At 35.2% G+C, this 27,364-nt stretch overlaps 1 protein-coding gene across 1 annotated transcript; it reads right to left on the bottom strand.

The window, feature by feature from the left end:
- Nucleotides 1-17,349: 17,349 nt before the first annotated feature.
- LOC128225713 (thymocyte nuclear protein 1-like) lies at nucleotides 17,350-26,828 on the bottom strand. Its single transcript, XM_052935621.1, has 3 exons — nucleotides 26,750-26,828; nucleotides 17,924-17,980; nucleotides 17,350-17,750 (listed from the first exon to the last, which is right to left on the bottom strand). Exons 1-3 carry the CDS (start codon nucleotides 26,826-26,828, stop codon nucleotides 17,350-17,352), a joined length of 537 nt encoding a protein of 178 aa, XP_052791581.1.
- Nucleotides 26,829-27,364: the final 536 nt, after the last annotated feature.

Raw genomic sequence — 27,364 nt, 5'->3', positions numbered from 1 at the left:
TTGTCTTGGAATGAGCCAATTTTTGCGAAAATCCATGGAAACCAGTCCCCAATTTCTCGAAACTTCTTGAGCTTAACAGGCTTAAGTCGCTTATTTCAATTAGCCTAAATACATAATGAAAATGGATTTTGATTAATGAAAAATGGTTTATTCTGATAATCATACAGATCATTCCTACATAGTTTCTAAATATTCTTGAAGAAGTAAATATAACACATTTTATAGAACAACAAAAACAGTGAGATTAGCTTAATCCTGTTATAAGGGACTTAAGAAGTTTCGAGAAATTGGGGCCAGTTATATAAGTCTGCTGACAAATAATTGGATTGCAGATTTTTATATTTAAGTTCAAAAATTGATGTTTTAAGCATTTTTCTTAAACCGTTAGCCATAAAACATTAATTTTCAAACAGAAATATGAAAAACTACAATCTGATTTTTTGTCAGCAATCTTAAATCAAATTTTAGAAGATGTTTACGCATTTGCTCTTTCCAAGTTGTAAAAATGGTATATCTGTGAGAGTGCAGCTTTAACTCAACAGGAACATGTTCCATTGTTTGGTCCGAAGTGATGCATCAAAGTCATTTTTGATCAAATTCTGACAAAACAACAGTTTCGAACAAATATCTTTTCACAAATAGCGATAAAACACTGGTCCGGATTGATCAAAACATAGGGTAGGCCTACCGAAGTCTATTATCTTAATTTCTGTTTTCTTTTACAGCATAATCTGGGATTATATATATAATAAACAACTCTCTGACCATAAAAGTAACTATGAACATACCCTTTTCATTTCGATAAGCACATGCAAATTTTGCATTTACTGTGATAATAAAAACAAAATAAAGTCAAGAAACAAAAATGTATATATCGAGTCTGATGTTTGATGCTGTCTCTATTTAACATTATTTAACACCCGAAATCAATCCTAAAAAATGTCTAAATACAGCTGCAAATGATGTGAAATTGATTCAGGTAGGTAGATTTATATAGGTTTTTTCAACTTTTTCCTAGAAGCAGGGTTATTTTAATGAATGATTGTCATACTTAAAAAATTGTTTAAATTATGTTGTTATTTGGTCTATTCATATAATGTGTTAACTAAACAGGGATGAATCAATATTATGTATTAGAACATTTTCCCATTGTCCAGTATAGGTTCAGTTTGAATTTAAATGAGTTTTACAGTAATTATATATTGAACAATCTTTCCTATTTATATTGATTATAAGAAAAAATATTTTTTGTTCTTCGCTCGATTCTGGTTTTATGAAAACTGACAAAAATCAGTCAGTCAGTAAAATGTAAATTTATGAACCATACATACTCCCTGTTTCTTGATCTCATACTTATTATAATAATTATTTTTTTTATTTTATTATAATTATAATTATTATTTTTATTATTATTATTATTATTATTATTATTATTATTATTATTATTTAATATAATTAAGTTCAAGTTCTTATATGTATACAAATGCAAATATCAGTGTTTAAATATCTGGATTTGTGCTTACTAGTGTTCAAATCATTTACATTTGCAATATATGAATGTATAAGTACCAGTATTGAGTAACAAGTGTATGAAAACATTAAATATAAAAATGTCAAAACAATAAAGGAGTAAATTTTCTAGACCTGCATGTAAAAAGTTAATATAGTCAAATATTTAAAGAATTTCATGCTCCATCATACTCTACCTAATATAACACCATGCCTTAGCACAAAAACATCATAGATCAATATAATATTAGTCAGTATTTTGTGTATACCAACTGTTTGTTGCTTAAAGCTGCACTCTCACAGATTTACCGTTGTGACAACTTTTTTTTTTTTTTGTCTTGGAATGACCGTCTCCGTGGCCTAGTGGATAAGCGTCCGCCTACGGAGCGGGAGGTCGTGGGTTCAATCCCTGGCCGCATCATACCAAAAGACGTTAAAAGTTGGTACAAGTAGCTCCCTTGCCTGGCGCTTGGCATTTAAAGGGTAGTGCTTGGAAAAGTGGTGTACTCAGTACTGGTTTAACCCAGGAAAGTTGTACCCCGAGTATCGGTGCTTTACACCGAGCACGTAAAAGAACCAAGGGGTCTCTTCGAAAAAGAGCTAGGGTCTCGCACCCGGCTTTCCTTGTATCCCACCACTGTCTCTTCAGCGTGCTGTCCCTTCAGCAAAAACAAAGGACCCCGTTGGAAATAAGTGCTTGCACTTTCACGGGTTATCCTTGATCGCAAGGTCTAAAGAAATACATATATACAATGAGCCAATTTTTGTGCAAATATCAGCAAGCCAGTGATTTAAGAGATCAAATTGCAGATTTTCATATTTCCGTTAAAAAAATGTTTTTTGGTTTAAAGCATTCATAACAGTTTAAGAAAAATGCATAAAACATAAAAAAATACCTTAAATATAAAAATTTGCCAGTCTTATACTTGTTTCCATGATTTTTTTGCATAAATATTTCGTTCCAAGACAAACTATAAAAAGTTATCAAAATGTTTAATCTGTGAGAGTGCAGCTTTGTATATTCATGAGCCATTCTGTTTTTTTATCTGATACATTTATTTTTATTATTAATATTATTATTATTATTATTATTATTATTATTATTATTATTATATTATTATTATTATTATTATTATTATTATTATTATTATTATTATTATTATCATTATTATTACATGTATTATTACTATCATTATTATCATTATTATTATTATTATTATTATTTGTTCTTGCATATACCATAATTTACTCTATTCTCATAAATACACATTCTTATTTTAAGTTTATGTTTCCCAATTTAATTTAATCAATGTATTTTGTTGAGATGATGCATACAATAACCCTATTTTATACTTCTACTATGGCATAAGTGTCTCACATACAACTGGTTCACTAACATTGTCCAGTATTTATTTGTGTACACATGCAACAATCAGTGTTATGAGTCATGGGTGCTTGCACTATTAAATTGTCAATATATACATTTAAATTTGAAATATATCTACATATATCTATATGTTTACCAGTTAGAATTTATCAACATGAACCATGAAAATATATGTATTAAAACCCAAAGTGTAAACATGCTAAAACAATATATAAATCTTCATGACCTGTATGTTAAAAGGTAATATAGTCACATATAAAACAATGTTTCATGGATCTCCATGATACATTTCACTATATGGCCTATGTACACTTTCCACGCTTTCTCAGTAAAGAGGTGCACCTAATTTTTAAAACACTCAAAAGGTCACTTTCGTTCTATAAAGGTGATGTGTGCTTTAAATTCAAGTTTGATCATTATAAGTACTAAATCCAAAAGATTTTCAACATCATTGATGTGGTTTTCTCATAGTGGACTTTGTAACATTGTTATCTAATTGATATATTTTCCGTTAAAAAGGTTTGTTACTTTGTATGCACGTTTATATTTAATATAATAACTGTATATACTTTTTACCAAGGTATATTCAGTTAATTTAGATAAGTTAAGCAAATTCATAAAATAAGTATAAATGGTTACATAAAAATGTAAGTTATATAATTCTTTCGAAACATTTGCGACATATAAGAGCACATTTTGTGTTTAAAAATGTGAACAATGTGAAATTAGTTCTACAATAATCAAATATCTGCATTGTTGTCGGTTTTATTATTAAGTGCAAATGTATTCATTAAATGACAATATCATTTAATCATTCAAAAAACATTGGTACGATTTTACTGAATTACGTGTTTTTTTTAATTGAGATTATACATTTATAAATGTGTCAAAATGTAACAAACCTTTCAAGATGGAAATATATTCATCAATTAAATATTTTGTGTAAGATACTACAAAGGGAGGTAAAGGAAATAACGCACTATGTTGTTTTGTTAAACTCTTTAAACATTTTAAACATATTAACTGAGATTGAACTCATTTTGAGAAAAAAAGTGTATGGGTATGTATCTGTAACGATTTCAAACATTAAAAATTAAAACAGTTTTTGTTAGTCTTTGTCTTTTGAATCCTTTTTGTTACTTTGAAGACCCCATTTTAACGAGAACTAAAAGTAAGATACCACTTAGAGAAAACTGCCAGTATTAAGCAATACAGATCTCTAATAGACATCAAAACTATGGCATTAAACTCTAATAAAAGGTTCGTTACTAAAAACGATAGTCAAACCGTCCCTATACAATCTTCATTAACAAGCTCAAACAATGCTGCGTTTTGTCTCATACATGATTTTGATCGTATTTTGAACATCATCTGTAATTTGGAACATCCTTTTTGATTTTCCTGTGGGTGTGGGCTCATCGATTTGTGTAAGAATGTCACCACAGCTAATCCATATTTTGTCCTCAGGAGTAGGCCATTGATAGTGAGATTTGCTGTGCTTCATGAATGTTATCTCTGCTTCATTCTCGTCATCGCAGGACACAATTTTCCCGATATACCATTTTTTTAAGTAGACTGCAGCCACAAAATCACCAACAATGTACTTTCCAGACTTGCAATTGTCAGCATCTATGTTTGTTTCAATGTCCATGTTTGTTTCATGTCCAATGTCAGACTTTTCCGCATTTACCATTTCAATTTCCGAAATGCCAGTCTTTTTTACAGATCCTTCAACCCAGTGTCCCACACAAAATGTGCCATCTATGCAATTTGCACAATAGCAGCTGACATCAGCGGTTAACATTCCCCTGTTTTCGATTCCCACAACGGCATGGATTTTCATAGTTCCTTTGATGGGCTTAAGTGTGGTTTGAGATAAGGCCTGTGCTTTTTTCTCACACTCTTCCGTTGCCACAAACAAAAACTTGACCTTTTTCATGGTACATACATTTGATTGTGTCCATGCAAAAAAATCCTTTGCATCTTGTATGACTACTTTACCGCTACGAACGGCTTCATCCGCCATTCGTTTTGTGACACCACCCAGCCCATCGCATGGGCCCTTGCCATGTCCAGACTCAAAATAATTCCATGTTGCCAGCATACCATACAGCTGTTCGTGGTTTGCAACTGTGCTGAATATTGTCTTGTTCCGGTACTGACTGGTCGGACTATCTGTCCAGTAGTGAACTCTTCGGACTCCGGGAATTATTTTTTTCACCTCGGGCATAAAACTATCCAGAAAGGTAAGGACGGTTGCCGAATTGTGGCCCATTTCGTCAGACACAAAGACAAAACTGCTGTGTTGTAAGGTGTCTTTTTCCATGTAATACAACACTGTAGGATGTAGGGTTACTCCAGTCTGTGTCCAGTAAGCTGACTGGATTTCTTCTACCGTTTTGCAGCTGTAATTTTCGGCAAAGTCCATGTGTACTATAACTTCGTCGCTCTTCAGGTTTTTCTTTAGCGCATTTATCTCTGAGTATTGTCTCTTTACTCGACCAATGTGACCTCGGAACTCTTCTATCTGGTTGTTCAAATAACCAATGAACTCATTTTTAGTAAGTTCTTGTTCAACTATTTTCATAACCATTTTCTTTCTCCCCTTCTCTTCAACTGCAACACGTTTCCATTGTCCAAACTTAACTTTTTCCGGTAGGCCATTGTTGATCATTTCATCGGATTTCTCCTCTAGAAACTTCTCCGGATTCAGCGATACATTGATACCACAGTTCTTTATGGCTCGTGCACACAGGGCCATATTTTGATGTTTTGTACATAAACAACAACTTCTTGAAATGAACGATGTTAACCTTATATAATGGGGTCTTATCCTACAAAAAGATGCCAATGACAACTTTATATGTGGGTTCTCACTTAAAAATTTCTGATGAAGATTTTTAAGGTAGTCGGTCAATGTCCTTGTCTGGTGAACGATGCCTTTAGTTTTAAGCTTGTCTGCTTTACCTGGGTTTGCTCGAGAATTGTCATCTCTAGTTAAAAATTCCATGACCTTTGATCTATACTTTTCTATTTCTCTGCTTCTCTTTACTTTGCCCTCTTTATACCTACTCAACCGGTTTCTACCTAGCCCTGTTGCTTTGTTGATTGTATGTTTAAGACCATACTTGCTGAGAATTTTCCCTCCGATCAAACTGCGCATTGCCCCAATCTGTGTTGGCTTCATGCCCATCCTTCGCTTCTTGATTTGGTTTTGAATAACGTATCCAAGTATTAACTGTTTCTTAACTTTTGCTTGCTGCTTGCGTGTCAGTCCAGCATCTTTAAGTAATCGTTTTGTTTTGCTCTTTGGTGTCATTTCAGGAGCCTGATATGAGCATTCCGGTGTCTCTGTATCTTGGCTTGTATTAAATGACGTCTGATGTGATTCTCCTGTAGCTGCTCTATTTTCTGTTGTTATTTCTTGGATTTCTTCTGTTTGTATTTGTGTCATCACTAATTCACTACCTTTTGTTTTTAACACCTGTTCTGCTGCAGACTTTGCTGATGGGGAAACATTGCCATTTTTAATTCCCTGGTTGCTGGTTTTCTTCTTTAATCTTTGGATGCTGCGCATATTCCGTTTGTATTTCATTTGTAGCGATTCAAACTTTCCTTTCAAGTTTCGAAGTTCATTTGATTTCTTTGCCAGTGCCCTGCTTATTCTCTTTCTGGGTCCATTTTGTCTGTTCGGAAATGGCATGTTTACAACCAGCGGACTTGGGGCATCTATGGAACTTGCAGTTTCATATCCACTTGTTTCCATATTTTCAACAGGTACATTCTGTATATTTTCTACTTGTCCTTCTCTTTGCTTCTTTTGTCTGTGGCGATAAAGGTAGATTTGATTCTTTTCGTTGCGTTTAGCTTTCTCTTTTCGAGATAGTTCTGCAGTAGGAACATAATTTTTTTCTTTTCTGCGTCTTGCTTTTGCAAGATACTCTTCGTACTTTGCCTCGTCTTGTTTCAATCTCTGCCTATATTCTCGTTGTATTTCGGCTCTTGACTTTACCATTTTTCTGAAATAGAGAAAATAATGTCGGGCTAGTAATGGTATTTGAATTAGTAAATTGAAAGTGTTTTGTTGTATTTTTGCCAAATTTGTGAAAGGTTCGTTACCATTCAAAGGGCAAATATATCATCTGACTATGTAAAGATATATGTGCTTGCCCCCTTAAATATGTTACATACTGAGCATGCTGACACATGTTCGTTGAAACATTTTATAATTTAAGGTGTGGTTATAATATAATGGTTTGAAAAAAAAGATAATGCGACCCTTTATACAGATATTTCAGTTATTTTTAGTTCAAATTTGACAGGTTTAAAGACTTACTGTTATTGTAAAGAATAAAAAGGCATACAATATGTTCAAATGATACAAACTAACACTAATCTCATCAAAAAACATGCCATGTTATACAATTTCGAAGAAAATTAGTTTTGAAGCCCCAAACATTGTGCTGACCAAATATTGAAAGGTTCGTTACCAGATGGTCACGAACCTTTTAGTATAGAGGCATGCCTTAAAATTGCAAATTACTCATTATTTCGCTAATTCCTTTCACTATGAGACATATTTGTGCAGTTTGTAACACATGTTTTCATAAATAAACGAAAAGTGGTGAACATAATAAAGCATACAAAGTAAACAACATGACATGTGTTTAAACGGTGCCGACTTCAGTAATACATTACACAAACCAAAGAGGTTATGTATAGAAATGTGATTCTTTTTTTAAAAAAAGTATCCATTTATAGGCATTTAAGTAATTACGTATTTTGTATAAACTTGTAACATGCTATATGTTCGAAAAACATTTTAAATACTAATTTATATGAGTATGAGTAACCGTGAAAGGTTCGTTACTTTCGTCTACGAACCTTTCACAGTGTGTAAACATGAATCTGTTTAGATATATTTAATTTTTTTGAAAAGATGCCTTGTGTAGAGAAAAGCATAACATCTTGTTACATAAATCTTTTTTTAAAGTGGATAAATATTACAAGATAGTTGAAAAAATACTTACCAAATGATGATGTCCCAAACCGTTGATTTTCCAATAAATATGTTTGTCCTTTCGACCTTAAGAATCAATGTTTTTTTAAAGGTTTGTGCGTCATCAGTTAGGTATCGTCATTGAAATGTGATTTGACGTCATGCGCACGTGTATGCAGTAGTAAACAAGTACCTCAAATTATTTATCGATCGACAGTAACAAACCTTTCATTACGAACCTTTTTTGGGGGTTGTTTTCATTCAATCTTAAAACCAACTAGCTTCCAAAACTTTATTTTGATGGATGAATATTCTTATACAGTGGAAATGAATGTAACACAATCATGTATATGGTCGATATTGCTTTAGAATGTGGTGTATTTTGAGTAACGAACCTTTCTGGCTAAACTGTAGCTGTCCGGACTTCGTTTTTCAACATAGGTGTGAGTGAAAACGAACATCTTTAGAAAGGTAGGGTTGTTTTAATTACTAACACTATTGCATGGTGGGTATTTAGTAAAAGCTGTGATGACAATGTTCTCCAAATATGGGATAATAGCATTGTCAATAGGCATGTAACAAACCTTTCACAGAAATCGGCGACAAAGGATACGGATGGCGAAAAATGACAAGAGGAGGAATATGTAAATGAAAACTATATTAGCACCAACTAGATATACGACCGTCATGAGCTATCACTATTATTGATTGATGTTTGTAATTATTGGTTTATTAACAAACTTGCAGTTTGATTTTTGTCAAAGCGACAGTAACAAACCTTTCTAATTGGTCAGGTTTCCGTGCTGTGGAAAAACATACACAACCATCAAAAAAGTGTTTTATATTTAATTTAGTTTGTTGTTATACCAAGTAACTTGCCAACTATTAAAACTGTCACTTTAGTGAGTGTACATTCCAAAAAATACCGACGACAGCCTGAAATTCAAGCTGCACCTCTTTATTGAGAATGCGTGTTTCATCTCAGATCAATATAATCATATTAAGCAACTTGTGTATACCAACTGTGCATTTAATGTTTAAATATCCAATTAAACTTACTTGTGCGATGTGTCATTGTTCTGTAATTCTGAAAAGCTGCTAGTTCTGTCAAAACTCACCGACGATTTATATAAAAGTCCATCAGAACATAAGAATGTTTCATATTATCCCTCACACAAATACTGGGCGTAACACTATTTATAATCAACATCCATCGAACAGAACAGTCGAATCTTAAATGAAATAATATATTCATCAATGGCTCGTGAGAACATTTCATTTTTTTGCGGTTATAATCAACCGCATCGTTCACAATAGAAATCCTCACAGGTGTCTGATCTGTCGCGTGCTCAGTGCTGCTCACATAACAGGTGTCAAATTCACGGATGAAGCCTTGATGCGTCTATAAGGCCAAGTTAAAAAAAACTTTCGTTTCAATGAAGTTTGGCCGAGGGTCGACAATTATATTTGACATTGATAAAGCACTCCTTATTTTAACGTTTATAAATTGTGACATCTGTTTTTAACATTTATCGAGTTCACTGAATAAAATAAACTTTACATACAAACTATTTTGATCTCTGAGTGTGGTTTCTCTTCTATACAACCACATGTTTTTTGTATTTGTTTTTTTTTCTCCCGTTAGTCAGTGTTACGCGACTCTCGATCTCATTTTAATGCCGTGTTTTATTCTTTCATATTGCTGTACTTGCTGGTTAGCTACGTTGTCGCCAAGCAACAAAAAATAAAAAATACCCTTTGCCTCCCTGTCAAAGCGTGCAGAATAATCTCACAACTGTAAACAACTTCGTGCGATCGTGATTATATCTATTTAGGTACTTTTGCACTCTTTAGGTTACTTGGAATATATTTAAAGGCGAATATCCGTTAAAATCCAATATGGGCATCAATATACGATATACTCTTCAAAAAGTATTTTGTCTTATATTATTAACGCAAAAATGTATTACCTTAATACCCCAGGCTAAAAGGGATTTTCACCGTTTCTCATCACTAGTTCACTCTTCTTATTAGCTCGATTATTCGAAGAATAAGGAGGACTAAAGCCTTAAAGTAGTAAAGTTACTACTCGCCCCAGCATCGGCATCGGCGTCCGGTTAACGTTTAAGGGTAAGTTGGGATTTTCACTTATAACTACTATACCCTTCATTCAATTCACTTAATACTTCACACAGTTGTTCAGGGTCATCACATAATGAGGTAAGATAACTCCATAGTATCCTTTATACAAATAATTGCTCCTGGTTGATTATGGAACTTAGGTTAAAGTTTTAGGGCAGATTGGGATATTTATTAATAACTACTATACACTTCATTCAATTGACTTAATACTGCACACAGTTGTTCAGGACCATCACACAATGAGGTTACATAATTCCATATGATCCTTAATAAAAGTTATGGCCCCTGATTGACTTAGGAACTTAGGTACAAGTTTTAGGGCAGGTTAAAGTTTAAGGGCAAGTTTGGATTTAAATAAAAAAAAAACACTTCCATACCCTTCATTCATTTCACTTAATACTTCGCACAAATAATGACGACCATCTTACAATAAGGTCACAAAACTCCATTTTAACCCTAAATACAAAGTTTGGCCCTTGATTGATTTTTTTTTTAATTTTTCTTTTAATTTCTTTTGACAGGCACATTTTTATATTCTAAACCGGGTTTTAATTAGGGGAAAAAAACGTTCTTAGTATGACTTGCGTCATTTTTCGGGTGGGCTCTCGGGAGGGCAGCCTCAAAGTCACCTTTGTTTGACATAAAGTGACCAAACTTGGTATATATACGAAGAGTTTATGGAGATCTTTCATGGGAATGCATTTCAGGCCCCTAGGATCAAGGTCAAGGTCAAAGTTACTATTAATCGAAAAATGGTTGGTATTGAATAACTTAAGTAAGGTCTACAAATTGTGACCAAACTTGGTATACAGGAAAAGTTTATAGATACCTTTCCTGAGATTGTTTTTGGGCCCCGAAAGTTATGGTCTAGGTCAGGGTCACCGTTGCTAAAAATAGAATTGGTTAGTACTGAATAACTCAAGTAAGGGTTTACTTTACATATTGTGGCCAAACTTGGTATATAGGACAAGTTTATGTAGAGCTTTTATTGGATTGCCTTTTGGCCCCCTAGGGTCAAGGTCACTGTTACTAAAATAGATTATTGTTCGGTACTGAATAGCTTTAGTTATGGTTGCATACTGTGGCCAAACTTGATATGTTTGAAGGGTTTATGAAGGACTTCCATGGGATTGTGTTTGGGGCCCCTAGGATCAAGGTCACTGTTACAAAAATAAAAGAAAGGAGTTGAAACTATATCTCTTCTGCCAATCAATAAAAAACCCGTTTTGTCACATCGCGATTCTTGTTCTCTTTTTTATTTCATTTTTTTTGCTTTTAACAGGAGCATATTACATCGTAATTGTATTCACTACTAAGTTAAAGCGGCGTAGTTGAGCACGATGCGATCTTGAACCTCATCAAGTTGAATGTCTTTGATTGGAATTGCGTATAAAAAGCAGGCGCCTCTTGACCGGCACCTTTATAGACCTCCAAATTCTAGCTATTATGTTATTGATTGCATAAACAATTCCATTTCACTTGCAGTCGACACAGGCATTTAGGATATCGTGATTATTGGTGACACTAATTTGGACATCAACGAACAAAGTTTTTTCAAAAGATCGAAACAATATTGCAACAGTTCAATCTCTCCCAACTGATAACTGATTCAGCTCATTTTACTGAATCTTCTCATTCTCTCATTGACATATGTATGGTCTCATCTCCTGATTCCGTTATTGAAAGTGATGTTGTTGAAACGTTCTTAGACCAGCAAACAAATTCCTTTTCATTGTACACTCTACTGTAAAACCACTAGTTGTTCTCTCAAACGTAGAATCTGAAAATTCTCGGAAAGTGGCTTTGACAAACTTGACAGCTCGCTGCAGATTTTGTTTGAGATACATACAGTGATAATGAAAAAGATATAACACAGATCAATTTACCAATCAACTCATGTCATCTGTGAAACAGGTATTCCTGCCAAATTTGTAAAGATTCGAAAACAAGATCCCCGGCGGTTCCATAACCAACTAAGTAAGGCATTAAGAATTTAAGACATAGAAAACGGGTTGACAGGCAGGCGGAGATAAATAATATTGATGTTCAGTGGTGCATGTATAATCAGAAACGAAATTACACGACTCACATTGTCAAAACTGCAAAGCATGCCCATTATGAGAAACTTGCTGAACAGCTTCGTAAAACAAGATCATACTGTTCTGAGTTTTGGAAAGTTCTAAAACACTTCGTTAATCCTTCCTCTTCATCTAAGTAGCTGCCCCAACTGATCCAGGTAGCCGAATATTTGAGTTCAATTCTGACAAGGTCAATACCCTTTTCCAATCTCAATCTACATTTAATGTTCCGGATGATACTAGTACCATTAATGTTTTTGAATCGGATAGGGCAACTATGTTTCACTTCAATATATATAATATCAAGATGTCATTGATTCAATCATGGTTTTGAAGACGGAAATATCTCATCCCCTTCGTAACCTATTCAGCTTACGTCTCCGCTCAAGTAAAGTACGCCGTCTTTGGAAACTAGCAAACGTTTGCGCTCTACATACGATGTCGGATCCAAAAGACATGGACAATTATCGTTCAATTTCCCTGCATAGTGTTGTAAGCACTTTAACTTCTTTAGAGCAACTGAACACCTTACACCATTTCAGTCTGGTTTCACTCCAAAAGACTTCACTGTGGACCAACTGATTTCTATATACAATGTATCACTATTTTTGTCAAGCTCTTGACGAAGGAGAAGTTAGTTTTGAAACATTTGACAGAAGTTATGTAAAAGAAAATTACGATCATACACTTTTTATATAACTAATTTAGCTAAATGAAATAAGTTACCTAAGCCTGTTACACTTACATTTATTTCGAGAAATATGGGTCAAAAGTTACCAGATACTAGTAGATACACGACAACTTAGAAATGAAAGTAATGAAACAGACAATATAGCTACAACAGTAAACTATAACATCTTCATTAGGATGAATACTAGCGGACTAGTGTATCTTTGAATGCCAAAACACACACCGGTTCTTATATATCTTAAGAAAAAGCATCTTTTAAAGTGTATTTAAGTCTGAACAAATAGCACATGTCACGGACAGGAACCTTTCTCAAACAATGTTTTGTTGATTTGTGGAATGATTAAGGGGAACAACGTGCAATCACCGATCGAGTGATACTCTTAGACGAGTTCATTCTTATGCAAAGTTACCCTTTTCGGTAATACATGTACCTCTTTTGACAATTAACTGTAACTGTATGTTTTTGCTGAGTTCATGAATCAAAACGACGCTTAAAGCCGCAGCTACATTAAGGGCGCAAGTCAATGTATATATCCGGTTATAGTTAATAAACTTTTAAACATACATTAACGAAAGGAAATAACTTTAAATACTGAACCGTATCTTTATCATATAAAATGTAATTTCTAAGTCACATGTGACACCAAACTGTTGTAATGTTATACGTCATGTTTGTAGTTTCTTCAATATGGCCTTATGTAGTATTGACTACATTCATGAGATACCAAATGTTATTAATAGCTTTTATAGAGGAGTGTTACGTACTGTAGACGTGCTTAAGTTCGCATTGCACTTATGTTTGCGAGTATCGCGGTTGGGTTTTAAATATGTTTAGAATACAACCTACATTTTCAGCCAATGGTATTGCAGATAGGCAACCATTAAGTAGTAGATTAATCATTAAGAATGTCAACGTTCGCGCTTGTATAAAGGTCGGCCTTCTGCCAATCATCCGATACACACTTCCTGCGTCAGATTTTGCGTTGGCAATGTATCAGCCAATGAGGTTGTATTCTAGTCAGTTAGATAACATGAAGTGAATTCTAAATGATTTAGAATGACTCGTTCGCTACGCTCACCCCGCCTATTCTTAATTATTAACAATTCTCTTCATGTCAACTTACTATTACTTAATTCAGAATACAGGTTTTAAATATTCGTTAGATCACATTTGCAAGGACTTAATGTCACCAAACGTCTTATGAACGTCAACACACTGGATCCTAACGACCTTTGGTCATTCTGTTTCATACATAAAATTACTTTCCGACAGTACACTACACACTTTAAAGTCCAAGGTAAAAAAGTATGGCATTGATAAAGAGTAAACAATATGACAAAGATTGGACAGGCAAGAAGAGGGCGATGTGCGTTGGAGAAAAAAATGACGGAAAACCTTTTGCTTGAGCTTGGCCATGCCAATTCCTTCGTCTTATAAATTATCATTTTTATATCAGCGCTCTAACATAAAAATTATACATATCTCGTACATAGCTCATTTATTAGACTTGAAACATTAACAGCTATTGGAGTGAAAATAGCTTGTTCATTTACACACACCCAGTATTTATTGTATGATTATTTCAATAAAAATGTGATAAAAGAATGAGTAGAAGTCCTTTGTACGTCAATAATTGTCACAAACTAAGTTTATGTATGTGGTTAGAACATACAAGATTGTTTTTATGTCAGCATAAAAGTACATGTTATCAATCTTTAATATGAATTCTTAAATCATACTTTACCCCAGTTGATTTTCCTTTCATACGAGTATGTCTATTCACCGAAAAATACCAGTAACAAGAAATAATGATTAAACAGTAATGCTCAATGACATATCAATAACAGACACAAAACGATGCCAATTCAATACATTCAATTTAAAACTATTCGTTTACTAGTGCAGATATAAACATGTCCATTTTATGTAATTTAGTGATTGGATAGGAATCGGTCCGTTTAAGCGTTTAGTGGTGTAACATGGAACATACCGTTGACATAAACGTACATGGTCGCCGCGCAACGATGTTTAAGAAGAGGGAAGTAAATGCAGTTATAAATGTGTTTACCAAATCCGCATCGCTAGATGTCATACCACTCCTTCAGGAATTTAAAAGGTTGTGTGTGATAGGTCAAGACGTTTACGTGGAGACAATACAAAAGATTGGTAATTTGTCTGACGCACAGAAAATGCACATACTCCTTGAAGTTGTATTTGAAACAGCGGGCTTTAATGATCTGGTACATGTTCTATATCAAACGAGAAATGGAGCTTTGGCTAAAAAATTGATTAGAGAAAAGTTTATGAATATAAACAAGTCACCTTCACGTATTGTTATACCTCATTCACATAAAATACTAAAGTTTTACCGATTGCAAAAAGGGCATGTAGACAACAAAGTGTTTAAACTTGAAACAAAAATACACTTAAAATCTGTTATAAGAGACTTAGACACTAAGTTGAATGACCTTGGTACAAACCAGTCAATGCGTCAGGAATGTCTTGAAAAGAAAGTAGCATTCAGTGTCCTACTGGTGCAACAATACGCGGAATTAAGAAAAAGAAGAGCGATAATGAATGCAATGTTGTTAAACATTCCGGTTGACCTAGATAGGAACTCTTTAGAGATGGTATACCATTCCAAAATGGCGCTTACAGAAGCTAGAGCTCGGAATAGAAACGAGTGCGAAGCTCACATAAGAGCAGCAACTGTTATTGCCGACAACTGCCGCCCTTGTTTTGCGACAGTATCAACACATCACGACATTCAGTACATCAAAAGAACAATCTTCATACAACAACCTACGGACGGAAATTTGAGGGCGGTGTTTGATGCTGGTTATCTGATTATTCAAAGTATTGAGAACGAAAGAAATGATACTCAAGAATTTTGGAGAAGACTTGCATTGACATACCTTATCTTGTGCCTATTGAAAATCAACTCAAGCTTCGAGATGGAGGATATTTGTTCAGTTTCACCAATACATTTCGCAAAAGCTAATCATTTTATCAAAGGGGCAGAACGTGGTTACTGCAATATCGAACTAAGAAGGCGGATGGTTCTAGCACTGTGTAAGAGTCGGGCAAATGAAATTAGCGACCTGGAAGCCGCTATTGCTTACTCAGTGGAGGCACTCTCATACACTGATGACGGGACGTATTTCAAACATGAACGCAGGAACATTGAACAATACTTGCGTTTTTTGATTTCGAAGAGACACATGCCGTTGATATTTCAAAATACACTTCAAATATGATTGTAGTGGTGGTTATTTTATATGCATTTTATGTTATTGTTTTCAATCCATGTTTTCAATTTGTATTTGAACTATTGACGTTATAAGTTTTTCTTTCGTGTCAGATGAAATCTGACATGAAATCTGACACGGTAATAAGCAATGAATGGGTCATGAATACATTAAAAAATACTATTGAAGTGAATTGAATAAATATCCTTTTGTCATAATTTTCAAAATAAATTAATGAACTTGCCAGAATAAAACATTAACTTCGAAAATTCGTTGGCATTGGGCGTTTCAGATGTTGTACCATTACATATATGACGGTCTGTTGACATGCTGGCGATGTGTGAACGCAATAGCAAGAAATCGGGCTAAAATAGGATGTGCAATTACTAGATACAATTGAATGAATCTCCCAAGTAGCTATGTTGTGGCAAATGTTATCGATCAACTTTTAAACGGTATTTTAAATCAAACAAAGAAAACGAAGAATGCGGCTTGAATGTCTGACGTCATCGAGTTTACGTGGCGAATAATAATGATATTCATTTGAATTACGGTGTGGGTTATTACCGATTTTCGAGTACTCAACCCATGGAAAAATTTACTTTGGACCACGTTGAAAAAACGCCCCCTCGCGTGAAAGACGACCCCTCGCTTGAAAAGTCGACCCTTGTTGAAAACTGATCAAGGCTGGTACTCAATTTCAAACTGAGTCATACAGTCATTCTTCATTGAATTTATTAATTGCAAATGTTGATTAATTAGGACACGCACTATCCGATTAGCTACATCAGTCTTACATCTAATTAAGACCAATGTTGAATACCATCCCAACTGTATTGAGGTCATTTTTTAACGATAAAATCTGGCACCAATAGTCGCATGCAAGTAACTTATTACCATACAACTTTCAGTTGATTAACATTTATTGACTGTTCTTAATAAGCGTTTTAAGTGTAAGGTATGCTGAAAATACTATGCGTTTCTTTGCAAGTCAAGGGCCATAACTCTGCTGAAACTAACCAGATTAAAAATACTTTAAAGCCAATTATTTCTAATTACTGTGGTATCGATGGGTACCGGTACCCAGCTAGTAGATTAGTCTAAGGGAGATAACCGGGAACTAGGACCTGGAAGAAGGGAGATGAATCCGAGGCATGAGGCCAGACCCATGCTTGCTGTAGCTGAAGGTAAAAAGCCACTTTCTTAGACGAATATACGGGTTATGCAGATACCTTAAGAAGAGGTAATTGTCCCAAATAACCTATGCTAATTGGTACATTAAAGTAAGCTGAAAGTCACCACAACGGTGGCAGCGGTGGGATGAAGCGCTGCGTCATGCGCCGGAATTTCACATCCACCATGTACCAACGGGGCTCCTCCTTGGTCGATTTTTTGTCATAGTGGGGATCTTTCGGGTCAAATTGAGTTTGGTCCACGTATCCCTTTTTTGCCACCTCACATATCGCACATATTCCCGTCTGCTTCGTGTTGCTATGGTAAAATAATACCTTGTGACAGCTAGGTTTCTTCATTTTGTCCCTCAGAAAGTTCCGGGCCTGATAGTTTCTGACGCCGTCCCAGCAAGCCGTCTGGTCCGGACATTCCTTCAGGTCCTTGACACCGAATTTGACGTCGATCCCGTTTTCGAACTGGGACTCGGGCTCGGACTTCATCAGCCAATGCGAGATTTCCTCCTCTTCTTCATCCGGAGCTTTGGTGGCGAACTTCACCTTTTTGCCCGCTGCTTGAATATTATCCACATTCTCGCTTATCTCAACTGGCCCTTCAACTACAAATAACCTATGCTAATTGGTATATTTAAGTAAGCTGAAAGTCACCACAATGGTGGCAGCGGTGTTTGAAAAGAACCCGTTGCAATTTTCGTCCGCTCGGAGAGGTGTGACTCAGCTGTTCTTTTTTGGCTTGCTTTTAAAGATGCAATGCAATAAAGCTCTAGTTCAGTACCGCCTGCGAGTATTGCTTTATTGAATTGCTGTACCAATATGATTGCAATTTGGCAATTTGGCAAATTGTGGCATTTTTCTGCGTTTTAATAGCCGGAAAAAGTAAATTTGTTTTTCAAATTGGCCGCCATTTTTTTCATCATACTTATTTGTAACCTTTGATAGTGGCTGGGACTTCTGCTATTTGTTTACCAAATGAGTGAAAATACTCATTAATCAAAGTGCTGAAAGCACTGATGGACTAGGGCTTCATTTAGGGGACAACCATGTTCTAAGCATTGACAAAATCGGCTCACATCACAAGTGGTCACTGTTTGATGGGCTAGCTTAAACTTTAGACTAAAACTGCTTGCATGCTGCAAAGGAAATTTGAAAAATCTAGTTAAGTGTGCGTAGAGTGAGGGTGTGTGTGTGTGTGGGGGGGGGGCTAAAGCGTTAAAAGAGATAAAGTCATAAATCTTTTGAATTTCTCAAAGTCGTTAAATCAGACTTGTACAAATTAATTTTCGTGGTTGGCACACATACCTCTTTATTTTGATCAAATCCTTTTATATCAAAGGTCTGTTATTTGCAGTTTCAGAGAAGATTTTCAATGATGTAATTATATACTATATAGAAAACCTGTCACCTCTTTTTCAGGGGAGCTTTAAACCACAGGGCCATACTTTGAACAATCTTTGTAAAATACATCTACATTGTACACCTATGTCAGACTACACAATGCTATTAGGAAGTAGTTTTTATTTAAAAAGTGAATAATTATTTTCTCCCTCTTAATTTGTGCTTGGTATTCAATTCATATAACATGTTACCATGATAATTTAGTACTGTTGATGAATACTAAGCACTGCCTTCTGTCTAATGCTATTCATATTACTGCTGCAGACTTTTGTACATAGCAAAGCAAGTTGAGTAGACTAAGATGAGATGAATATCGTTTTTAAAGTATCAAATATTGTTCAAAATGTCTTTTAAATACTTTGACCATCAAATTTCATAACATGGTGTCAGCATTTAATCACACTGCTAGTGAGAATGGAATACCAAACAAAATTTTATTCTTTATTATATACCCACCATCAATGCAATACATATCACAAAATACTTTAACCCATATTCCGCTCCAGTGCAAGACGGCCATATATACCACTCTTGTGACGTCACGTCATAACAAGTATGTTGCGCAATATTAAATTGACGTCATTAAAGCAATGAGTGCATCCTTAAAATGAAATTTATTATGCAAAGATGTGGCTTCTAAGTGATCTAATCAGTTATGTATATAATACATGGGTTGTTAGTACTGCGTTTTGATCCGGATATGGCCGAATTTGATTCTGGTATGTTTTTTTTTGTAGATTTTGATTTTACTCGGCTTGTGCCTTGTGAAATCCAAATCTGCAAAAATCTACTTGAGTTGAATACAACCTCCTGGATCAAAATGCAGTACTTATAACCCTGTTATGTACAAAACATGTTACCCCGTGGACAGATCATCTTTAACCCACAGGGCCATTGTAACTTTGAACAATCATTGTAAAAGACAACTACATACAAGATGCTTTTAAAGGAGGTAGTTTGGAAAAATTAAGAATTATTTTCTCCGTCTTAATATGTATGCATTAGATAACTCAATAAATGCAGCAGTTGGCCTTTCTTGTATTGTCGTCTGTCACTGTCCTGAACGCTCCCTATCTCAATAGATGCAACAGGTTGTAGGTTCATGATTCTCCTGGTCCAATATGTCATACAGAAAGAAGATGTTGAATGTAGAATCAAGAAGCTTTTTTTTCAGGCACTCCAAGTACTGTAACATTTGAAGTGCCAAGAATTTGTTGGATTCCTATGCAACAGGTATCAGGTGTTGCAGTACATTTGGCAAATACTTTTCACCCGTCCTTGTAAATCTAAAAAAGCTTTCATTTCGCAAAAGTAGTTCATATAACTATATTAAGGTTGCTAAATCAGAGTTTGAATAATTATGTAAACTAGATGTGCCTTTAATTTCAGCAATTTGAACTCCAACTCATAATGTCAATTAAACTGGTTAAGCAATATTGCAGTTCCTTGGTGTGGGGATTGCTTTATTTACTTGAATAAACAAACAGTTCTTGCGTTGGAAAGTACAGTGTATTAACATGCATTTTTCTTGCCCTGACTCCATCCAAGCCTTAAATCTTAGATCAACATGTACTTGGGGCTATGTGTAATATCAATGAGAACTATAAATTATGTTCAATTTAGTGCCACTTATGACATTTCATTCCACATACAAAAACACTAAAATGTTCTTTAAAACCAATATCCTATGTTATGATAAAACCATTGCCAAGTTGGTAATTTGAAAAGACAAGAAATTATATCTGGTCAGGGTTTGACATAGTCTTTCTAGACAGCTGGACTTGTTTTGCAGTTACTTTAAAAATCTTCAAAAGCTAAACTGAACAAGACTGGAGCAAAAAAACTCACAATACCAAAAGTGGTTTTAAAGACTTACGAGATCATTCTCACATCACCTATACCATTAGTTATTATCTTCAAACTTAATAATTAATGTTTTACATAAATATTGCAATGAATAAATATATTGCAATAAATGCCAATAACATAGCAATCAAGTATGATCACTACAGGCCTAAACATGAGATTTCAACATTTTCCTGATAAACAATAAATAATTTTACTTAACAATTTTCTCATTATTTACACAAGCTGAAAAACTGGTCTCTTTTGGAATACTTCACATATTTCATGGCTTTCATCATTCAAACTAACATTTTGCTTGTTATTTCAATATTCAATGATTTTGTAAACATTCATAAATGATGGTTAAAATGAACATTCATGCTAATAATGCCTACCAAAAGCACCTGACTGACCAATCAGTATCCAATTTTGGCAAGGCTTATTGGTGGTTCATTGAAATCAACCATGACCTCCCACAATCTGCTCTGATCAACAGTAGTTAATGAATTGTTTCAATTGTTCTTATTTCCATAAACTTAGAAAACAACTGCAGTGAATAAAATGTATTCCTCATCACTGAGAGAAAGTTTAGAAAAATGAACAAAGCCGAGTTACATCTAGTTGGATATCAAATCCTACAAATGTATTCATCATTTTATGTAACCGTATTTAGTAAATGTTAAATTTTTGAAAGTCTAAAAAGTTTCATTTTTTGTATATCAAAGAACATTTGTGTGTATAATTTTGATGATATTTTGTGATTCATTTAATTTCATTCTTGTTTCATTTAGTGTTCAATCCCAAGCTTTGACTTGTTCACATTTAAGTGCAAGAAAAGTCACTTAATTATGATCTGAATAAATTCATTATAATGTAAGGTCACATAAAGGATATATTGTGCTTTTTAAAAATAACATTTTTTCATCTGTTTAAAATTATGTCAAATGCAGTGCATTGAAATTTTATTATGAGTTTGAAGCTGCACTCTCACACATTGAACGTTTTGACAACTTTTTTATTTTTTGTCTTGGAACGAGCCAATTTTTGCGAAAATCCATGGAAACCAGTTATATAAGACTGCTGACCAAAATTTAGATGGCAGATTTTTATATTTAAGTTAAAAAAAATGATGTTTTAAGCATTATTCTTAAACTGTTAGTAACGGTTTAAGCAATATAACATTAATTTTCGAAAGGAAATATGACAAACTACGAGCTGATTGTTTGTCAGCAATCTGATATCATTGTTTGAAGATGTTAACGCAAAATTTTTCTCTTTCCAAGACAAAAAAAAAGTTGTAAAAACGGTAAATCTGTGAGAGTGCAGCTTTAAACTATGACAGGAATAATTCAAGGGAATGATTATTTTTGTGATTTCTAGCATTAAAATTGTGTGAATCACATGCATATTTATAAATTATGTAAGGTATTCTCACATTAGTCACACTTTTTGAACTTTGTGCTGTCTTCTTCTTGTTTGTCTCAAATTAATACAGCATTGGCTTCTTTTGTTGTTTATGAAAGGGACTGTACACCAGATTGGCACCAAAAAAGTTGTTTTTTTCCTGTAACGAATCTAAGGACACTTTTTAAATAAAATATTTTACTCTTTGATATCGTTATTGTAAATAAAATACCAAAATGAAAAAGAAAATGCAGTGAAGTGTCGTATCTACTATGCTATGAAGACTTACTTTTACTGGGTGGAATTTTCCAGATGTATACCTAACACGCTAATATCATGTAATAACATCAACGGCAGATCACGCATAAGGAATGAATTCTACTCGGTAGACATACCTAGTAATCTTTTTTTAATGGAAAAACACGAAATAACTGCTATTAATAAATCATTTGTAAACTATGGGGATCATCAGTTAGTAAGTTTCAATGCATTAATTGTACACATCGATACCAAGTTTATGTCAATTTTCTACAATTTTCTTTAAATTTTTGCTTTTTCATCATTAACTGAGTACAGCCCCTTTAAACTGTACCTTATAATGTCTGTGACTTATCAAATATTTAATAGTTATGGTCTACAACCAAGATTTGTTTTAATTATCCAGGTTTCAAACTGCATTGTGTATGCGATTGGAAAGGTAATCTTGAAAGCTCACTTAGTATAATTTTAACAAATAACATTCACCCTGCAAGGTACTCATATTTGGATGACTTGAGATGATAAAGATTTGCACAGTCATTTATGTATACTTGCATTTATTGATACAGGATACCTTTTTCAAATCTTTGATTTAGATTGCAAAGTATAACTTATATAAATAAATATATATTCTTAACTTTATCTGAATACATAAGCTAATGCATCAGTCAATTGTAACCATGCCTCCCCCCCCCCGGTCCCGAAATAGCGGGGACTTTTACTTTCAGTCCAGCCAACCCCAGCTAAAATCCCCGCCATATGGAGATACTCTGATGGTAAAGTCCCCACCAAATTCCCCCGCATCCAAGGGACATTAGGTTAAGGCCCATCCACACTGTATTTTCCGGGAAGAAAGGTAAAAACATGGCCCATTTCGCCGGCTATCCCCGGTATACCCCCGGATGTAAGAGCCGTATTTACAATTGACTGCATTATGATCCATAGTGATCCAATCTCATGCCAAGATGATTTCTGGTCTGACATCGCGAGGTTAGTTATTCTTAAGCATACAAAAGCCTGGACAGCATTTGAGAAAGACTGTTGTGGGGTTAAATCTTCATTACTTCACTATTCCACAACATTGGGTGATAAGGGAACTTTATTGAATATTTTGATTTTAATTTTGTTCCCTAAACGCCACAAGTCAACTGATTAATTAATACAAATTCAATTCTATCTCCACAATATTCGGCACTGCATTGTAAAATAAAACTCAAAAGTTTCACTTGTAAATTATTTAACTAAATACCTTTCCCTCAAATATTTCACAAATTTATATTGATCTATCAACAACAATGCTTTACCATACTGTGTCTCTGACTGATTTTTGATTTTCATTCTTGGCTAGAAAACAAAAAGTGAGCACAAAGCGTCTTTAGAAAAAGAACTTGTAAAGTATGCACCAGTCAATTGTAACCACGCCCCCCCCCCCAAGGGAATAGCAGTTACTTTGACTTTCGGTCCAGCCAACTCCCGGTAAAATCCCTGCCCTGGGAGAACTAACTGGTGGTAAAATCCCGTGAATAACGTCCCCGCAACCAGGGGATCTAAGGTAAGAGCAATTCCATGATATATTTTGAGGGAAGACAAAACCACCGCAATCACCCGGCATTGCGAGGACACTAGTTCTGGCTTTCATAACTTAAATGTTGATATTTTTTTTTATGTTTACAACACGTCCAAGAAGGTAATATATAATGTGTTCGCTGAAGTTCTTTTATATAATACTACGAGGACACCTGAAAGGTAAAAACACAGCCCTTTTCCCCGGTATATCCCCGAGGGGGCCGTGGTAACAATTGACTTGTGCATTATAAGAGAGGAAATCAAAATTGAGCATGCAAGATTGTTTTATCAATGGCGATGGCTTATCACCATATCATTCACAGATGCTGTGCACATATTAATACATTTGGCTTCATTTAGAATGAAACTTCATAAATAAGTATGCGCATATTTGATATTTTTATCTCCATTTTGCAAAATTGAAATCACATGATTTTTTCAAACGAACTTGTATTGCTTGAAAATTTACGTGTCAAATATAAAATGCCACCCACGGTAAGATGAAAATAAATCCGTTTGATGGTTGTAATCATTCAATGTCGGCTTTATTTCCTCAATAAAACACTATAAAATTCACATCATCAGCATCCGGAAGTAGTGATAACATATATGTCTGAATCATTCGGACGCTCTGATCAGAGTACATTTTGAGGTCAATAAGTAGACTGGTACCCTATACAGGTACGCGGCATATGGTTTTTAGTTAACATTAATAGTATTTGAACAATAAATACCAAAAATCTATTGTATTTAAAAAAGTGCTAAGTGCCATGCGATGATTAGTTAAAAAAACTGTATCGAAAAGAAAATATCACGGAAACATGCAAATTATGTCGAAAAAAAGAACAGGGACCGACTTCGGAATACCAACATTCTATACAAAGGATAACAATACTTTTTTAAACCAACTTTCCTGGTTGTTTGCTACTTAGACCGCACGCTTTATTCGCTTTACGTATGAATTCACAAGACATTTCGAATGCGCGACGGGCACCGCGGTTAGCTGATACTGGTTTCATTTCGGATAAAAGAGAAAGAGGGTACCAGTCTATCAATACAGAGCATTGAACGGAAAAATTTCGATGCGTTATTTTCAAATATGTTCATATTTTTATTGCATATAATCTGACCGTATGTAATAACATTCATGTAGTTTACCCGATTAACTCACTCGTATGAATTTCTTGTGCTTCATTAAAAGAACATACAGTTAGCTTGAATTGTCAGGAGAACTATTTTTATTGGATGTTTTCATTGTTATCAGTTCTGGTACTACTTTGATTATTCAAATTCGCTAACCGCAATCCAATCAAAATACAGCGTATGAATACATTACGTCAGTGAACCCCCAGATGCGGCTTGAGAATGCAGGTATCGCGTTTATGGCTATGAACTAGGCCACAAGTGCCCTAGTCCAAAAAACAATTGTTAAACAAATTGGGCTGATTTTAACGTCGCCGGCAGATTTTAAACTGAAATCTGTCCATGGTTGGAGCGACCATGGTGTCACTGCTACTGTGACTCGGTTTCGTAATAATCGGCAACAAACATTTCCGACTACTCTTCCATAATCCCTAATTTGGGATGGGGAGGGGAACTGGGTTGCGGTTAGTTCACTTATGCTGAGTGTTCTGGTTGGACAGAAAGAATGTTTGTGTGCTCTCTGCTAGTGCCTTTCAGGCAAAGTAGCTGATTATTACGTTTTGAAAGCCAATTCGTACTCAAATTGTGAGGGACGCTTTGGTAACACTGAGCTGACAGAAACTGGGTTATGGCCTATGGAAACCTTTTAGGCTTTTGCCTGGAAAGTTTATGAATGCCGGCAATACAACTGGTACAAAGGTATCATCAAGTTCACTCTACTGAGTATTGTTCTAGTACAGAGAGGAGTGTACATGTATCTGCCGTGGGTCCGACTGCAGGTAGAGCAGCAGGTGCAGTCCAGGTAACCATGCCCATCCTGATATAGGAGGGGTTGGACTCTGGTATGTTGTCATTAATGTTATAAATGCCTCATAGACCCTAGTGACAGATTTTGAGTGGTAACCAAAGTGGGGTAATACCTGAATTGGTTTGAGCTCAGTCGGGGGGTCACTCCTGATGGTAGCTGCAGGCCAAGTTAAATGCCTAGTGAATGACTGCCGGTCATTTAAAATAGTCTGATGGGGTTGACACATTTCCTGGAACCACAGGGGCAAGGTGTGAGAGGGCCTGATCAGCCCTTGGTGAATATGGTACAAAAGTACCATGCTGGCTGAGATCATGGACGGAGCACTTTCTCAGTTACTCTTAAATAGAGAGTACAATGGTTGCCATGACAGGCTAGCTGAGTTGCCATGTGGTGAGGGTAAGATTGCGCAATATGGTTCAGGGGACCTTCCTGGCTAGTGTGGACAACATGGTGCGGTTAAGAGCCCGGTGTATACATTCTGCCAATGGTCAGGACTGATCGGAGGTCTTCGGGACCTGGGTGCGGCCGTCCACTGGAACGCATGTAGAAATGTGGTCAATCGCCTGAATAACAGTGTGAACCAGGTTTTTTCAGGTGTCACGGTTTTGTTAAATGAACGGTTGGTTCTAGGCATGTCACTGTAAAACGGGTAAATAGAGTCCGGGAAACCATGCTGACATGAAATGCATGGTTGGTTGACAAATCAGTTATCTATAACCATCATAAAAGGTGGGTTATGCTCAAAAGATGAATTCTGAAGCTCAATAGAAACCAAACCAGAATACTGTATTCTGGTATGGTAATATCAGCTTTAAGGTAGCACTGTTCAAAGCCTTAAAGCAGTTCCAAGTTACATGTACACCTTTGTGTAGTAATGTAAGTTGTCCTACCAGCAGACTGTATTACTGTATGGCAAAGCAGTCACAGCATTGCTGCAATAGAAGATGGCTAACCATCTTCTTTCTATGAGCCCAAAAAGGTCTCTCATTTTGTGAGACGTTCTGTCTCGCACATAGGGCACGGGAGGTCATCTTCCGGCTTCTTTAGGGTCACTACGCAAAACGTTGGTGAGGTCCTGTGACTAGCCTTGAGGCATGTCCTCCAGATCTACAGTCGAAACATTCAACGGCTGTTTCTTGAAAACAGTTGGCGGTGGTTGCAGCATTGTCTAGGAGAGGTTGTCTATTATTTGTAGATTTTGGCCATATACAACATATCATTCCCTGTATTAACATTATGTAAATTATACCTAAATTAAGCTCTCAAACTCAGTAAGACGTTCTGTCACACTCTGAAGAAGGTGTATAATTATAAGTTTTTATATATCGCACGGATAGAGACGTACTGTCTATTGAAGTATAAATACCAATTGGTGTTAATTCAGTGATTACCTATTTTAAACTTTTAGGCAAATTATCCCCCAAGGCAAATGTGCTGGTTTGGAAAGCTAGAGTACTGGCGCCGGGGCTGATGAGTATGGTGCTCATTATTAACTAATACAGAGGTATCTCTGTATTTAGCTAAATGCTCTTTGAAATTTCGTCTGAAGTCTCAAGGTAGTCTTGCCAGTTCTCTTTCTGGCTGGGCTGATGAGTACTGGTGTTTGTTAGTAACTAATACAAGGGTCTCTCTGTATTTAGATAAATTCTCTTTGATATTTCATCCGAAGTCTCAAGGAAGTCTTGCCAGTTCTACTCATGC

Source organism: Mya arenaria, chromosome 3, assembly GCF_026914265.1.
Source record: "Mya arenaria isolate MELC-2E11 chromosome 3, ASM2691426v1".
NCBI lineage: Eukaryota > Metazoa > Mollusca > Bivalvia > Myida > Myidae > Mya > Mya arenaria.
This window is presented reverse-complemented; position numbering and strand designations above follow the sequence as displayed.

What these genes read in the sequence shown, in the direction of transcription:
- LOC128225713 (XM_052935621.1), bottom strand. Translation starts at nt 26,828, where the DNA reads ATGCTGCAACCACCGCCAACTGTTTTCAAGAAACAGCCGTTGAATGTT. An exon ending in TCTGGAGGACATGCCTCAAG is followed by an intron (nt 17,981 to 26,749) that starts GCTAGTCACAGG and finishes CATCTTTAAAAG; the next exon opens with CAAGCCAAAAAAGAACAGCT. An exon ending in GCGGACGAAAATTGCAACGG is followed by an intron (nt 17,751 to 17,923) that starts GTTCTTTTCAAA and finishes CGGATGAAGAAG; the next exon opens with AGGAGGAAATCTCGCATTGG.